Source organism: Platalea leucorodia (genome assembly GCF_965183815.1).
Source record: "Platalea leucorodia genome assembly, chromosome: 7".
In the NCBI taxonomy this organism is placed as follows: Eukaryota; Metazoa; Chordata; class Aves; order Pelecaniformes; family Threskiornithidae; genus Platalea; species Platalea leucorodia.
Window position 1 is genome coordinate 41302991 of NC_138829.1, and position 18680 is coordinate 41321670.

At 41.9% G+C, this 18680-nt stretch overlaps 1 protein-coding gene across 3 annotated transcripts in view; it reads right to left on the reverse strand.

The window, feature by feature from the left end:
- Nucleotides 1-18680, reverse strand: part of DPF3 (double PHD fingers 3) — a gene marked incomplete at both ends in the record, with an annotated part of 161878 nt that overhangs the window by 33250 nt on the left and 109948 nt on the right. For all 3 annotated transcript variants that reach the window (XM_082317121.1, XM_082317120.1, XM_082317122.1), the window contains one exon: nt 8923-9060. In XM_082317121.1, the coding sequence (XP_082173247.1) occupies nt 8923-9060 (138 nt within the window). The remainder of the gene's footprint in view (nt 1-8922; nt 9061-18680) is intronic.

Genomic DNA, 18680 nt, shown 5'->3' on the forward strand with positions numbered 1-18680 from the left:
CAAAAGCCCAACCCTAATCCCACCCCTTAATCAATAAAATTACTTACAAAAGTAAGTATGGGAACAGATTCACAAGTGAAAGCAATTAAATTACCAGGGACTAATGTGTAGCTGCTTTTCATCTGAGACATAGTAATTAACTAGGTATCCACTTTTTGCACACGTTAATCACAAACTAGAAGGTGCTAGCTTAAGCCAGACGATAGCTCAGCTAATGAGAAGTAACTCACTGCTAGCTCAATCATTTGGATCAGGTGACTACAACCAATGGTTTTGTCTAAAAAATGTTCACCCAGAATCAGAAACTGTTTTAAGGCAAAGCCTTGAAAACCAACCACGGTCTTGTCCTAACTTACTCAAAGCTCCTCTGATTTTCTTTTACATTACAAACTGCAACAACAGATCAAAAGCTCTGAGGAGCTTTGAGGCATACTGCCTGAGCTAAGGTGTGCTCATAGAGGGTGTATTTAAATCAGTGCCTCTTGCCATTTCAACTTGGTGTCACTTTCTAGTTTCATCAAAGGCCCTGTCTTCATCTACATCTGCCCCAAAATAAATAGAGTATACAATTTTTTAAAATACTTTTACAAATGGATTAAGGAGACACACAGAAAGACCTGCACAGTTCAAATGATAGTTTCTCTGTACCTGAAAGCTGATTCATGTGAAGACAGGATGCAGGCTGAGAATGAAGTCAATACTTCCAAATAACTTTGGTGTGCGCTTATTCTGAAATACATTTTTTCATCTTAGCCTAATTAAGGTAATTTCAAACTATACCAAGATAAGCAGAATAAAGATCTACTTAAAATATGGTACCATCATTCACAGGAGTCTTCTTGCAAAATAAGTACTGTAAATTAAATAAATTCTGTAGTATATCACACAGTAACTTTGCTCTGTAGACAAAACCTAAAAAGCTAAACAAATTGACTGAGTTTATGTACTTAAAGTAACTTCTGTGCCTTCTTGATTTTGAAGACAGGGGCTCTAAAGAGAGTTCTAGCTTCCCTTCTCCCCTCCTCAAGTAATCAAAAAACCTGGAAGTTATCTTCCTCATGGTTTCAGTTTAATAATAAAAGAAAGCTGCTTCTAGAGAAATAACATCAAGAAATTAGGATTTTTCTTTTCTACATCATCTCCTGGAGCCACATGACTCAATAAGAATCTCAGTTTTCTAGCTCTCATGGCTGCAGAGAATATCTTGGATGGAAGGCAAGTTTAGAAGAAGCAATTCTTGTCCCTGATTTTTAATCAGAAAACTCAGAATACAGGTATTTCAAATAGCTTTCCTTCAAAATGTGACCCTTAAACACATACAGACAAACCCCCAAATCAATAGAACCTTGTAGTTTTTCTGACTTCTCAGTGGAGTTATTTTGATGATTTGGATCATGATCTTTAAAAACTTGGAGCTGGAACCAGTGCTTAAAAGAAAAACTGGTTTCTCTGTTCCTTGGTACCAAATCACAGTCACATATATTTCTTCAGCCTGTAGGTAATACAGCATAATACTTAACCATGGTTTAAGATGTGCATCTAGGTTTGGTAGCATTTTTTCCCTATTTTTTATCCTATCCACACTACTGGAAAGGCAGTGAAGAATGAGGAGTACGGTGCATGCCTCGCTGTTGGGGTGGGGGCTGTGCATCGTTTATTTAAACGATTACAGTGAATTGGCTACAGTCGAACATATATGCGCTCCCAAAGGGATTTTTCCTAGCACATTTTGTCCAGCTCTTACCTGTTTCTTCTGGGCTTGATCCAAAACCAATAAAGTCCACTGGAGGTTTTCAATTCAATTCGAAAGGCTTTGAATCAGGCCATTTGCTCTGTTTGCAACAAAAGTTTGCAGAGCACAATAGAGACCACGGGAACCTGTGTGTAGGCCTGAATCAAGTCAATGGACTTTGTGATGGAGGAAAAGGGGTAGATTTGCTTTTTTTTTTTTAAATCTACCAGACTCTTTGTCTGAGACGGGGGCCCATTTTCCTTTCCGATGCCTCCCTTTTTCTCACTGTCAAAGTGCAAGTCCAACGTTTGGCCGCCGGCACAGCAAAACGCCAGCCAAGAGCCTGAGCCTGCGGTCGGTCATCAAGCCCCTTGGAGGACTTGATGACACAGAATCCCAACCTATAGCCTAAGTGTCCCCACGGGCCTTCGCTCGCCCCCCCGCCGCTGCCGCTGCCGCCGCCAGCGCTCATCCCTGGCAGGCCTGGCCCATCTCCATGGCGACCGGAGTGCCCGGCCAGGGCCGCCTCTGGCCTTGCCACCTGTTATTGCTTCATCTCTCAGCTGTAAGGAATTGCAGCACGGCCCCCTTCATTTGCTGCTCAAAATGCATCCTATCGGTGGAGGAGAAGCGGGCTCGTGCAAGGCATTACAACGTGATAATTAAATAAAAAAAAAGGGCTTTAAGGAGAAGGGAAAAGAAAAGTGGCATTTGGACTGTGGGTTTTGTTGAAGGAAGAGGAGGGAGATGCCTGGCAGGGCACGCACCCACTTCTGCCCCGGTCATTGCTGGGGTGTAATGAGCAATGGTGGGGGGCAGAGAGGCGGGTTGTGGAGGTGCTTCTGTGCTCAGGGCTAGACCCTGCCCTGGAAAGGAACAATAAAAGGAAAACATATATATATATAACCCCTGGTGTGGCGAGCAACAGGCCAAGCACAGCTGAAATGTATTCAAGGCTCTTGCTTTCTCATAGGTACGCAGCCAGGCAGAGATGTGCACAGTCATTTCTGCGGCCTCCTCGCCAGTGAATTAAGTACAGGGTTTTTTCATTGCCGTTTTCCAGGAAAAAATGTAAATCAAAGTGAATGAGAGGAAATGGCCAGTCTCTCTGGGCATGTTTACTCTGCCGTTAACACCAGAGATAAGCATGTTGGCTAACCCCAAACTGGGAAGTGTTGGGGCACTTGATACAGAGACGCTGCAGCAGGCTGTAAGTGCAGCTTAGGTTGGTAGCGACACATCTGTGTCGATGTGGCACAGTATTCAACCAAATAAGCTCTGAACTTGGGTGTAGCACTGGGAAACAGCTGCTGTTCTGTTCCCAGAGTCAAGCTAATCAGCCTGCACAGTGCGATGGGCCTCGGCTAGCTCAGGCTCCCCACGCCGCGCTCCCCCGCACAGCACGGGCATGCCCTTTGCTGGCAGCCAGAGAAGCAGGCTACGCTACTGAGAGAGGTACTGCAAACCACCCACCCAAAGTATTGCCAGTTCTCCCTAGTAACTGGATTTTATCTCCACTTTGAGTTAATGGTGCTATGGGGATAGAAGAAGCTATTGCCTTTGCACAGTTTTTAGCAACTCTGACAGGTTTGCCTTTCTGACAGCCCCTGCTCACGGAGAGGCACTGCCAGGGAGCACTACAAGCTACAAGAAGTGCTACAAGGTACATCTGTAGGAGTCAGAGGAAGCCTCTGAATGTGGGGGAAGGAAGAGCATTTGATCATGTCTTTTACAGGAATCGATATGGCCCTTAAGTTGAACAGCTAATGAATGAGCTGGGAGGTAGGCAGTGGAGGGTACAGCTAGGAAAATACGGAATCAACTGATCAGATCTTGTAGATTTGGGGAGTCAGCGTTCCTGCACCATAAGGCAGCACTTCATAGAAATGTCTGTGCACTGATCTTATGGAGTCTTCTGCAGGAACACCTAAAGCATGGGCCAAAATCCCACTGCTCACAATAAATCACTGTAACTGTCCAGTGCCTCATGACAATAAACAGTAGGAGATACAGAATGGGAAGGCAGACAAGAGAGTGACATGTTAACATACAGATTTCCTGATTTTGAGGGGTACCTCTCCTGAAACTTGGCCTCTGGCCACTGAAATGCATTATTCCCATTAGCTCAGGGAACTCAAGAAGGGATTATAATGCTCTATATACAGCCCTGTCTGGCAGCATCCCTCAGTATTCGGGTAAGAATGGCCAGTGTTGTGAAATGGGTCCCTGCGACATGTTCTAGGATTTGGACCTGGAAATTACTCACTGGAGGTGTGTGAGAAGGCAGAGCACCTAAGTTCAATTCAGTCAAAACTTTTGGGTTTTACAAATTCTACACGGAGTAGAAAAAGAGCAAGGAGATGATAGCGAGAAAGGAAAAAAAAATTATAAATACATAAATGATACCATTGTGTCTCAAGAGCTGACATGTTATTGAAGCAACACATGGTTTTCAAAAACTAATTAGTCAAATTAGAAACATTTTCCCATAAACTACTGAGAAGCACTAGGTGCTTCTCTTCAGAGAGTTGGGCATTGACAGCAACATTTCAGGTCCTGGCCAGGCAGTATATCAAAAAAAAACCCCAAACTACCAAAAAAACCCCCAAACTACCAAAAAAAAACCCACAACACCAAACAAAACAACAAAAAGTCCCCTGTGGGTCCCTGTACGTAGGAGACAAATTTGGGATTTTCCACTATCCCAAAACTCTAAACAACTGATCTATTTTTTTCCTCAGCATCCCAAAACACAGGCACAAAAGTCTGAGAAATTTACAGCTGCAAACAGGGTTTGAGTGGAAATCGTTGTGCAGTTCCAAACTCTGCAATCACTACTGTTTCTTTTAGTGTTCTGACTCTTTTTCCTTATGAAAACAAGCTCTGGAAAACAAAAAACCCAAATAGATTAAACTAATGAGAAGTCAACTCAAGGTAATGTACATATTTTCACTGAAAAGGCACCTGCTGCAGGGTATCTTGTCGCAAGGTGAACATTGATGCATCCTTGCATTCGGAAGTAGCTCCTACCATGGCCCCAGCGAGGATCAGCACTGAGGCAGGGAAAAAGTAGGCCTGATGTAGCTTTTCAAATTGATGCTGCTTGTGGAGAGGAACAAACAGCTCGTCTCCAACTGAGGGGCTGACTCTCGTCATTTATTCATGGCCAGCCCCCTGCCTGGATGGAAATAAAAACGTTTCAAAGATGACTGTGTGGGGGAGCTGGAGGACAGCTTGGAGGCACACTGAGGTTAGCACATTAATTTTTTATCTCTGGAGACTGGGTATCCAATTATGCTTAGAGTACACAAACAACTTTGGCTGGTCTCTCCAGTAGAGATTTATCCACATCATAAAATCTGTGATGGAACTGGGCACAACACACTGATGCCACGAAATAACATACACAGGTGGTTTTGCAGGTCAGATGCACAAGCTAGCAGAGTGACAGCAGGGCAGAGGACTGCATTCTCATTAACGACGTGTATTGCAGGATGGACCAACCTGCACAGAGCAGCTAGGCCAGCGGCAGCCTGCACAATGTGCTTTATTTAGGATTGTCATTGGCCAAAGTGCTTGTGGGCATAAGATCTGTTCAGTTGCTGTTTACTGCACAGCTGCCTGTAACCAACATTTCACACAGCAAAATGCCACTGAAAACTCTTCTCCTTTAAAGGAGAGGAAGTTTTTCTCCATGTAGATACACTGTCCTATTCTCCCAGGAATTAAGGAAGGGCATTTATATTAGTACACTCATTCACACACACATTTCAATAGATGGAAGTCTAATGTAATTCCTATATCAGAAGTGGCTCAAAATTTGTGAGCACCAGCTGCCCTTGGAGCTGGCCTGTACCCATGGAGTGAGATGGAATAAAACAGCAGGTGTTTTGTGGCAGGCTTGGATGCACCCTGGGCTCACAAATCTCACGGTCTCGGTGCCAACATGTGGAGGAAAAGCCAGCAGAAAAAAAGGCTGAGAATCGTGTGGGATCATTTCTTTTTATCAGTGGAGTTGGGGAAGGGGCAAGTTGACTTTTTTAAGGGTTTTCTATAATTTCCTTTTCATAGTTCCATACTCAGGTAAAAAAAATCAGAGAGTAGGTCAAAAAAAATGTGTGTGTAGGCAGAGGCAAGACTAGACACTGAGGAAGGGCTATTTATCTGCGTCAAAGGGCTAGATAAGACATACAAACAAAGCAACTAAAGCTCAAACAAAGCACAGGCTAAGATGTTTTAGGAAAGGCAAAGGCCAGAGAAGACTGTTGAACTATCTTCCATGTTGCAAAGGGTAATCTATAGGTGAGGAAGAAGGCCAGAAGTAGAGAGACACGTAAATAAACAAACCTTCCACAGCAGGCAAGGACAACGAGATGTGCCAAGGAGGCGAGACTTGGGGCTTGGGCCAGTCCCTGTTCTTTGATACACATCTATTCAGTGGTTCTCAGTTTCAGGTAGGTTCCTCCTATTTTCAGGTAGGTTCCTCCTATATTCCTATCTCTTTTCCAGTCCCTGGATAATTTACTGAACTACCCAATTGGTCTTTGCATGAGGAGAAGAGTAAAGGTAAAGGGGACTGGGTGTGCAGAAAGACAAGAGGCCATCTGCTCTTGAGCTGGCACCAGCCACAGCATCAATAGCTGAATCCTGCAGAAGCCCTGCTCCAGAAAGCTCCCTCCTGCATCAGCACGGCTGCTGTTACCACAGGTACTGCAAGGAGCGGAGGCTGCAGAGGCGATGCGGGTACAAAGGAAGGAAGTCCATACTGCAGCCGCCTGCCTGAACTTTGCTGACCCAGTGCTCACCTCCCATAGCACGGCAAATTCCAAGTGGCTGGTTTGAATTTGCCTTGCCTTTTCTAAATCAGGCTGCTCGTATCTCTCTGACACACTGCTAAACAAATAACCAGACCCTGCTCTATACCATATCTCTGGTCCTCCTGTTCAGTAGGTTGCGGATTAGCTGTTTGGATTAACATCCCCCCCGCCTTCCCTCTCTGCCTCCCCCCCCGCCGCCCCCCAAGCCCATGCAGAGAGGATTCTTGAAGCCCGAGCCCTGCGACACTGCAGACCTGTCAAATCTAATTCATAACACATGCCTAGCAGTTCTTAGGGGAGAGGAAGGATCTGATGCCCTGGCTCCCCACCATCCCCCTGTACAAAGGGACCATTTAATGACTGCACATTAGCAATGTGGACAATTAGCATTCACATGGAAGATAAATGGCAGCATAAATTAAATATAGCCAAGTGAAAGAGCAAAGATGCAAGATCTGAGCTCAAGGCTGTAAACAAATAAACAGGCAAAAAGGAACAAACAGCCACTGCGACAGCTAAGCCATTTGGGAGAGCTACCTTCCGGCGTCTGGGACTTTCCCCAGGGGTGTTCTTCACATTCGCATGGCTGTTGCCTGTACCTCACTGGCTCCTGGCTGGTTGTTAAGCACATTTTTTTCTGCTCAGGAATCTGGATCTCAGGATGGTTTACCCCACTGGCCATAAACTTCAACCTGTATGGGGATCTGTGCATTAGCAGCTTCCCTCTGCCACATGCATCACACAGGAGCTCTGGGGGAACACAAGCCCAAGCAGCTCCTGCTCTACCCTTTCCCGTGGTGCAGAGCACACCTTTCTTTCCATGGGCAAAGGCCAGCTGCTGCTAACCTTTCCACAGCTTTTCTAGCTCCTCGTCCTGCTAACTTCTATCATTTCCTAAGCACCAGAAACATAAGGACTGAGACTGCCCTTGGTGTCTATGATAAGCAAGGGTAGGGGACACTAGCCTTCTTTGGGCATTTGATATTGAATATTAATTCAATACAGATTTGCAATATGCCCCTCAGATATGCAACTATTACTGGCTACTGCAGACACAGGAAAAAACAAACAACAGAGATGCTGTAAATGCTAAGTAAACAAAAGCTACTGGCTGAACACTGACATTCTCCAGCCTGCCCAAGCAGTCCCTCTTAGTGCATTGACAGCTCAAGTTTATCAACAGCTGGAGGAGTCAAAATTACTTTTGCTGTGAACCTACAAAACATGTGAATAACTAAAAGGTAGAGCATAAAAGTGACAGAAACATAGGGACTGCCAAATGGGATCACACTAAATGGCCCTTCAAGCTCAGACAGTGGCTAGTAGCAGATGCTTCGGAGGAAGGAAACCCCCTCCCACACCTCCCTGGGGACAATTATCAATTATCCTGCTTAGAAAGGAAATGTTTTCCTACTTCCATATTTCTTCCAGTTCTTCTTAATGTATTACAAAGTGTTTGCCTGGATATTTTTTCCCATAAGCATTTTATTGCTTTGTCCACATTGTTCATTACTTTGAACTAAAATGACACAGTTCACACAGTGATCTGAAAGGACTTTTTGAAAGTGAACAAAGGCATCTACACAAATCTCAAGGTGAAAGCAACCATCACATAGTATTGCACACTGGAAAACTGAGAAACAGGGGCTTCGAGACTTGCAAAAATCAGTAAGAAAACACAGTCTCCATGACTCCCAGTTCTATGCCTAAGAAGCAGAGGAAGGACAGTGGAAGGGCCACACGGACCACTAAGATTTCTTTCAGCCCTGTACCAGTGTGGGGAATCTAGGCACATAACTCTTCTCTCCTCTCATGTTCCAGCTCTCCTCCTTGGAGATGAGTACTGATGCTTTTTCATAGATTTTCTCAAACTGTAACTAAGAAGTGGCTTTTGGTACAGTTGAGGGTAAGCCATTTGGCGAGGAGATGCAGGGATAAGTGGGACAGGTGCTGTGAATTTCATACCTAAAAAACTGAGACATGGATAAATGTCTCTTATTCAAAGGCAAAACAAAGACAGCCCCCTCAAACAGGATGTGTATTTCCTCGACATCGCTGCTAACAGCCACTGGGAGGCTGCTGGATGACGGATGGCTTGGGCATCTCTTCTTTTCCCCCCTCTCCTTGCCACCTCCTCCCCACAGGAGCAGTAATGGAAAAGTGACTTGCTGCAGAGATAATGCTGGGTTTGAAATGAATTCCTGACTAGCTGAGCCAGCACCCGTGTGAGCTGCGGCTGATTAGCTCCAAGCATCCAAGTCCCAATCACTCACAACAGAGCCAGGCAATCACGCCAGCTTCTGCAAGGCAAAGACAGGGTGGAGGCAACATCCCTGAAAAGGATCTCAAAGGCAAAGGGAAAATACTACTCACGTTTGTGGTTTTCGTTTCTGTGGACAGGGGAAGAGCGGGTCTCCTGCTCGCGGGCTTCATCACCCTCTTCGCTGGCGAGGTGGGTGTGAGCGTAGTGGTAGCTCAGCCCAGGCCTGTTCTTGTAACGCTTGCCACAGACTGGGAGGAAAGGAGATATGAGGGAGGGGAAGAGAGAATGGAAACATCAGTGTGATCTGCAGCAATGGCAGCATCCTCTCAAATAACGCTCTCTTCTCCCCCGAGAGCAGCACCACACACTCCACACGCCTGCCCGAAACTCTTCCAACCGATGCTGGTGAAAGGTGACAGAAGGGCAGCCCTGCAGCCGGTCGTCCCCACACAAGCTTTCTTCCCACCATGCTTCCTACAGACCTAGGCAAATTGCACATTCAGTCTCTGCAGCTCATACAGCCCTAATCCTGTCTGCTGAGATTACTAAGAAGATTGCACATAAAATTAAATGAAACGCCAGTTCCCATGTTGGTGCTGCACAATGCACAGCAATGGGAACTGGACTGAGAAGAAAGGACATTATTTTCTTCATTACCCATCTCCGAGAAAAAGGCTTTCTGTAAAAGGGTAATAAATAGCTTTATTCACAGATTCCCAGTCAAGACAAGGAGCTGGAAATCACCCACAGTTTCTTGCTAGAAGAACATTTAGTGGTGATACTTCTTTGTCCAGGTAAATTTCATCTTCAGCATCCCAATAAATAATACAATGTGCGACAGAGAATCCTCCTTCTGAACTTTTGTTTATTTTAGGACTAAGTCAACAGATATTAAGAATAGGATCAAACAGTTCAGGGTGATGAAAGGTCTACATTTTCACAGGGAGCTCACCACAAGGGCAAGCTTCATTGTAAGATTCATTACTTACAAATTCAGCTTCTATAAAGTTTTTAATTCATGTTATTGTCTCTAAAAGTTATCTCTTTTCATCTTCAAAGCAGTCTCTGAATGTCCATTTTCTTTTATACAGCTATTTCGTCTACCAAACACAATTATTGTCATTTTAAAAGATAAGGAAACAAAGGCAAAGAAGCTTAGTGCCCTTCCTGCAAATTTTTACTCCCAGCCACATTTTCAGTACTTTATTAACTTTATTAACCTAAAGGATTTCACACAGGAATAAATTGCATGCCCAGTAGTCTGTCCTGCATAGCTTGCTTAGGAAAGTGAAGGAAGTGGTGCAGTCTCTAATTCGCTGTCGTGTTTTTAGATCCCTTGAAAAAATCTCCAAGGGGGAAGTCACCATCCACTCCTAAAAACTTCACTCAGCCCCAATACTGAAAATGTATCCTGCAATGTGTATAGATAGTTACTTCCCATTCCCCAGACACATGAGTCTGGGAATGTCATAAGGCTCCATAAACAAAAAAAAAAAAAAAGAAAAAAAAAATCAAAAAGACCCACCCCAGTTATTAATTTATATCTAAGTAAAACTTCCATTATTATACTTTTCTGCTACTGCTCACAAAAAGCCAGCTGATGGACCACATTCTGGAACAGATGACAGAAAACTGTCAATCAAAGCCTAGTGTGATAACATATTTCATTCTCCATCTCTTCTAGCTGATTTGTAAACTCCCTCAAGGTAAATACTTCGCCTTATTAGAAATGTGTACAACGACCTCATGATATAAATGAGTCGTATGGAATATTAGATACTTTTATCACAGTTTTCTCCATTCTGCAAGATGATGATGATATAGTCATAACAGGACAGAAGCTTTTATCAACTGTAATGTGTCCTTAGCCACAGATTTTTTTAAGTCTTTGAATGCCCTTGATTTAGAAATGAGAATTCCTGCAGGAGGGAGGGGCGAAAGATGGGGACAAATAAAATGCCCAGATACATATGCACATCCATTCTTTGAAGCATCTGCCCTCATTTCATCTGCAAACCTAACTCTATTGCCAGACATTTTGAACAACTAGACTGCTCTTAGATGCGTGCTCTCCACAAAGTATCAGTTTGGTCTCCCTTCTTCTAGTACCAGCTGTGTATTCTTCTAATGCATTCTGGAGAGGGAAACTCCTCCTCTGCAGTCCTACAAAGCAAAGGACAAGCAGTGGAACAGATGCTTGCAGGGAGTCCAACAGCAAGATACCCACAGTTCTGTATGACTTTGTCTCCACTTTTTGAATACTGGAAAAAGTGTAACACAAAAGTAATCATCAAACCAGAGGCAGCTACAAAATGCTCACTGTTTAAATTATTTCAGAAAGATAATCCCTTCTAATTACACAAATGTTACCACATTTCTCAGAATGGAGAGAGAGATTTACATTTCTAGCAGATTATTTGAGTATCATACTAAGTATCCTACTCTATCACGCTTAACTTGTGTGTGTTTGAAGATGAAAGTTAAAAAATAATTCTTCTGCTATGAGTTACTGATACTGCTCAAAAACTTCTGTCTACTTAAATTATTTTCAGAGCACTGTCAGCTCATCAGCGCTGTACTGACAAAGGAGGAGGCACTTGGAGTTAATAGCTGTGTGATATTTACTATCCAACTATATCTTGTTCTTATATAGCTTGATCCTGCATTACTGCTAACCTAGCTGCAAAATCAGATAAGCTCTAAAACCCAGTCCCATTTACCTATTTGAGGGAGTTTTAAATTTCAAAACAAAAATATTTCAAAAAATTCTGCCAGACTTTATTTCATTCAGCTCTACCTGAAAACACCCACAATTCTAGCTCTACAGTTGTTACCTTACAAAAGCACCATGTCCTTGAATATAGCTCTCATACGTCTTTCTCCCTCAATGCGCAAAAGGAAACTTGCATTCCCTGCAGGACGTCCCAAGGCTGTGGCCTTGCCTCCATTCCCTACAGGATCCTGCAGGGATTTTAGCTGCAGAGTTTAGGATGGCATAGGAAATCAGATGGGTCTGCAGACTTGCCCTTCTCCAGCAAAAAAGTATCAGCTCACCAGGAAAAAACCAGCAAGTATCAATATAAGCTGAGGCAGTAGTAATTCTGCAGCTGAGCCCCTCCCACTGCCAAAACCCTTTCAGGTGGCCTTCAAGGATGGCAGCAAGCTGAGACATGCCTGGCTAAAAAGGAATTTGGAGGGCTTTATAACCAGAGCTGAGGCAAAGGAGCTCTGTTTACACAGTCCCAGCAGATACTTTGTAGGACCAAAGATATGCAGCTTCCAGCAGCTTTTTTTCTTGGTGTCCAGACTTTTCCACCTTTCAAATTCATATCCTGTCATGGAAAAAGTGCAAAGTGATGCCATGAGTTGAAACTGCAGAGATTTCCTGTTCCCCAAGCAAATTAGACTTTTGCAGGGGAAAAAAGGGTATCATGATATTAGTCAGGCAAAAGAACCATTGCCTTCTAGTGAGACTTTGCTAGAATAAAAGGTAAGTCAGAACTTCATGGTTTCTCCAACAGATTGAATCTTCCTGAATTCACCTTAATCTCTTATTTTCCAGATAGAGCACATTTTATTAATCTACCATATCACTGTGCTAAGAAGTAGTTTCTATAAAAGGGCGATCATTAATAAACACTTAGCTCTTATATAGCTCTTCCCACCGCAAGACTGGCTTTTCAAACATTAATTCATCTTCCTCCACGTTCCTGAGCGGGAAATACTATTCTTATTTCAATTCTGAAAAAAGAGAGCCACAGAAGGGTTAAGTGGCTTGCCCACAGAGCGATCTTTTGTCATTACCGGGGCTGGAATTCATGAGTTCCAGCATCCAGACCAGTGCTCACACCACATCTTTCTCATTCTCCAAGCTGACAAAAGCATAATGAGAACTGGTTCCCCCGGCCTGAAATGTACGCTGGTGATTACGTTCTTAACACTATGCAGCTCACACATAGCAAGTGAGAGTGTGCCTTTCATAAACTTTGCCAGGTGGCCTTGCCTTTCTTTCAGCTTTGACTTTTTTTATCTTTAATTTTCCTTGCTGGATAGGCTCATCATCCTTGCATGTGGTAGATTTCATCCTGAATCTCAACACTGGGAAGTTGACTTGATCTTTAATTAGGTAGCCAAGCCCAATGAAAACAGCAGGAGTTTGTAGAACGTAACCCACTCCAATTCCTCCTGCATTCAAAGGATGTATTTTGCTATAACCTGATGTGAATGCTGTCTTAGGAACAAGCTGGGTAAGTAAGCAGTAATACAGCACTGCAGATCAAACCCCACAAATGGGGAAGAGAGGGAGATTTTATTAGGCCACCAGACACTCTCCTATGATGAACTTTACTTTCCTTCCAGTTTGAAGACTGAAATGAAGATGTTACACAACTACGTTATGGGGGAAAAACCTAATTTGCAGACAGTTTAATCACAAGCATTAAGTGTTTCATAAAAGAGAGCTCTGTTCTAAGTTCTGGCCTGTAACAGCCTGCAGCTCTTTGGATAAGCAAATTCTCACTCGGTTACGTTTCTCAATGAGTAAAATTAATATAAAATACTTCCCCTGCTTTAAAACGGGATTTGAAATCTATGACTTAAAAGACTTCCTCATCAAATATTTAATGGCTGTGTTGCTGTCATTTTGAAATTGTTACACATGTGGTCCTTGGCAGGCTGTGAGCTATGTTCCAGCCAGCTCTCCACATACATTTTGCACAATCTGTCACCAGTATGAGACAGAAGGAAACAATCCATGTTTTTAGTGGAAACAGGAAATTGGGGGAGTACATGCTTTTTTTTTTTATGTCACTGAATCTTGCCCCCCTCATTGTCTGTCTTTGCTTTTCTCCTTTGCCTCCTGTTCTTGCTTCTCAGCTGGGCTGTGTCAAATGCTAAATCTTAAGTTAACTGCTGGCAGGCGGTCATTCCTCAAAGTTATCTTCCTGTCCCACCATTCACTCCACTCCAAAAAAAACATTCCTTGTTTTGCACTGGTTTGGTAATATAATCCCCCCGGTTACAGTTATGTCTACACTCTGGCACATCTAGAGATCTCAAATGCTAACAGTGTATTTTGACCTCCACTGATGGAAAGGCATTATGTTTGTCCCTCTTTGATCAGTCCTGTCATGCTATACACTTCTAGTATTAGAGAAGCTATTTAGTAACCCATTTCATAGCGGGGGTTCTGTTGGTAGTAAACAGTCCCTGTTTCAGTGCCCCCAGAGGACAAGTCCCAGAGTCTATTTGCTGTATTAAGATCACAGGAACGTTGAACTCGAGCGCACAACATGCACAGGTCAACAATATAGATGCCCACGATTCAATAAATGAATGGCTAGCAGAGGCAAAGGAGAAAACAGGTAGTGTATATGAGTAGAAAATGTTCAACTATCAGAGTCAACTCTGTTCCCCTCTTACCATGTGCTCTACTCCAGACCTGTGTTATTCAATATTTAAAAAAAAAAAGTGTCCGTGCCTCTTTAATCTTGCTTTTCTACCAATAATGCCAAGTACAGCAGCTATGGTGGGACACTTGTTTGTTAGGTTCATCTGAACAATCATCTTATTCTAGATCTTATTGCTTATTAACTACTTAGGGGTTCACTAGAAAGGATAATACCAGGAGATGATTTAGGGCTTAAACTGCTAATAGTTTAAAGGGAAGCTGAAGTCATGATGCAGATTTATGAGGAGCATGTAAAAACATAATGCTATAATCAAAGCTTTTTCAAATCAGCTTGTCATTGTGATATTTAACCAAAGGCCTGTCCTAAGAAGCATCAGTTAGTAGTGTTGGGCTCATTCATAATATCTGTAAGAATTAAGACAACAGATTAAATCTCAGAGAACTGGTAAAAATCAAGCTAAATCACGATTTATCTTGTAGGCCTTTCGTTTTCCAGCAAACCATTCAGAGAATCAATGAGATGTTTGTTAAAATGAGTATGACAGGATCAGGTCTATTTCAAGGAGATGAGAAAGAAGGCAGGTGAAGTTAGCAAGGTAATTACTGGAGTCGTCACTTTGTGAACATACACAATAAAATAGTTCCTAAAGAACAGGCCTCAAGGAATTGCATTTGGCAAGTCATGCTAGAAAAATACAACTTTTAACTGTGGAAACTAAAGGAGAGAGATCCTCAGTACCCACTGAAACTCAGTGGAATCTATTCATCTTAAATCACTTAAACTACCTGAAGATGCAGGATGCAGGTTCAAGCATTTTTAAAAACAAAACCACTTTCTGAATAATTATTAGTAGTTCAAAGTTAAGTTCAAAGTGTCCACTTAGAGACCAAGCCTTATACGATCTGTAGGCACAATACAAGTAGATAGGCACTTAGTGGGATATTCAGGCAAAACAGTTTAGGATCCTACCTCCAGTTCAAATCAGTAAGAACTAGGAGTCGAATTTTTTTGGAAACTTCACAAGGCACCTTTCTGCATCTTAAAGCACCTGAGTCTCTTTTGGGCCCAATGCTTGCCTCTGTTTTTATCATTAATTTGGAGGGTGGAATAGAGAGTGCAAGAATCAAACATGCAGAGAACTGATTGTTGGTGAAAATATTGGAATAATGATAAAAATATATCATATGAGCTTCTTTAATCAAAGAATTATTTCAAACAGTAACTTAATTAGTAAATATTAATATGACATCTAGTATAGATAAAGCACAATATAAACAGGACAAAGCAGCATAATGAGGAAACTGAAGATGATAGATAATCTGCCTGAGTAGAAACAGGTTGAACAGGGAAGGAACAAGAAGCTATAGCAAATGGTATATTAAATATGAACTCACATGGTGGACAAGGATCGAAACTCCTTTGCCATTGAAACATGACACAGCACTGGAAAGTGCTTTGCATTGAAAAAGGGTTTACTAAGCAACCTATTAGGTCAGCCATCTCTGTATCTGTCATAGATACATAACTGAGCGAGGTGCATAAATCCAAATACTATAAGTAAATGTAAGCTACATGTAAATGTATCAACCATTTGTCTTCTGAACTGCTTCTATCCTCAGAACAGCACCTTCTACTTAGTTCTGGCCACTGCTACTTAAATAAGAACCTTTGCAGATTTGTCAGAGAAAAGAAACAAGCTTAGTAAAAGAGCGGAAGAAAACACAGCTGAAAGAAGCCCCAGTAACTGTTCACAGACATAGAAAGAAAACATCGTTATCCACTAAGAACAGAGCAAGAACTGCTGGTCCCAGACTGCAGCAGAGAAAATTCAGGTTAAATAACTAGAGAAACCTGAAAATGAAGTTTTTTACAAAAGAATCAGCTTCTACAAAACACCATAGGATCAGTGTCTCTGGGTACATGCAAGGTTGCATTAGTCACTGATCCAGCAGAGATCATAGGAAGGTTTCAGTCAATTCTCATTTTGCACAAGGAGTGGATCTGAATGCATGTCTCGGCCTCAGAGGGACTGTGAATAAAGGATACAATACAAACATAAGTTGTTATGCTAAAATAGCAGTTTATACAGGAATAAAACTAAAAGGAGACAAGGACATATTGGTAAAAGGAAAAGAAAGAAACAACTTCTTTCAGAGATGGGCAAGGGAAATCTTCCATAGATCGAGGGACAGAAAACAAAGTTGGAAGTAGGTATGTAGGTAAGTCTCCGTGGTAACATGAGAAGAATGAAAGCAGATAAATGAGGATGGACAACAGGAAAGTTAATAACTTGTAGAGAGTCAGCACAAACTAACCGCTCTGGCTAAAGGAAGTAGACATCTCGGAGTCATGAAGCTCAGGTGCTACAACTGATTGCAACTTTTAAACCAGAATACAAGTTTCCAGTTAAAACTTCAGAGAAGTTTTTTTCTTTTAATAGTAAATAATATATAATAAACAACATGAAAATAGTAGAACAATTTTTAAGATGGCTGCTGTGGTAGAACTGATGATTGCCCAGCTGATCATTTGACAACAACATCATTTGACATCAATTCTTATTACATACATACGTATTCATACATCTGTTCACTCTGTCCCTCCTTTAAAAATCACAAGCCCAGTTTATCGTGGACAGCTGTGGTAGTGTATTTTCCACTTCTCTTGCTTGACATCAGAGGCTTTGCTTTGCTCCTCAAGCCTTGCTTTTCACTATCCTTTGAGGCACCTGCTCTATCTCCTAACCAGGTATTCAAGCTATGTTTGGGTCTGATCTCATACAGCAGCTGACCCATACAGGTATGTTACCATTTCCAGCCTATACCCATCTCACACCAGGCTGCCCTGCCACTTTCATTACCCCAGTGTTTATCCCAAGGGAGCTCAAGGCAAAACACTATCCAATGCAACTGGTTGAAAATGTGACCAACTGGTTTTCCACTTGCTGATTTGATGAAACGAGGCATTTCATGATTATGTTAGCAATTTTGTCGATGCTTTGGATGGTCAAACATTTTATTCTGAACTTCTGATACAGTAGAATAAATAAAATCAATAAAATCAACTGAAGTATTTCAGAATATTTCGTTCCACTAAACAAGCAACCAACCACCTTTTCTTAAAAACACAGGATAACAAAACATTTTGAGCTTTGAAAACCTTCCTCCATATAGAAATTCCATATTTCCAGTCAGTTTTAATATTGGGACCAGGTTTAATATTGGTGTATAGCTGAATGCTGAATGCCTCTTCCAAAAAAGGCAGGCCTTTTCAGAAATAACGTTGCCATCTTCCAACACAAGAGGCAGTGTCATCTGGGTACCGCTCTTGCATCATCTTCACTGACATACAGACTAGTTTTTTCCCTTAACCTTTTTATTACTGATGAAACCTGGTGATATATTCTTGTTTACCATAAATATGAATGTGTGACTATGAAAAAAGAGCAGAGTAGTTCTTTACCACAAATCATATTTTGTGCCCATGCAGTTGAATAGGAAAATTAATTTGGTTTAGATATGCTTATGCTTTCTTTTTTGTGGTCACTTTCCAAACTCAAATATCAGATTTTCCAGACTCAAATATCAGAACACTTGCAGAAAAAGCAACCTGGGGATAAATTAAATAATATACAGAAAAAGTAAAGTGTCAACCCATTAAGGTAATTATTTATACCCATAATGTGACTGTGGGAATCATGTTTTCCCAAACAGGAAATAGATTCACTATTTTTGACCTGCCATGTGTTTTTGATCTTCCATGTAAAACAAAACTATCTGCCCAAAACATCTGCACATGGAGTACTGCAAACCAATTTCTAACCTACCACGATTAGATTGAGATTCATCTATAAAAATATTTAGCAAATAATTTCAAAGAAAAAATTGATTCAAGAAATCCACCCAAGCAGGAAAGAGGCCTAAACTTAAGCCAGTTATTCACAATGAATTGTATGTAATATTTCTACAGAAAGTTAACAGGGGCAGGATATTACTTCAGGATGATGGCATTACAATTGGGACAGTTCTTTCCTTCTGCTCCACAGTCAGGTAAAAGAGTTCTGCTACCACATAACCCTTTTCTCAGCTATCTACAATGGAAAAGGAGGAGTCACTGTGTAAAGTCTGGATTCCAAATCTCCTTATGACTCACCTCTAACTATAAGTTTCCTAAAAATGAAAGGTATCAGCCAAATGAAATAGGAAAGTTTGTATTTCCAAAACCAAAGAGGAAATTTATGCTCCAAAATGTAAGCCAAGGCAAAATTCCATCAGTACAACAATGTACCAGAGCCTTGACTTCAGCCCAACTTTCTGCTGCCTGCTTTGACATCTTAGAAGTATTATCTACTCTGTGCAAATTGCTACTATGCATGTTGTGAGTTCTCTGTAAGGTCCAAAAGCAAAGCAAGATCAGACGATAAAGAGTCATTATGTTCAAAATAACTACCACTGACA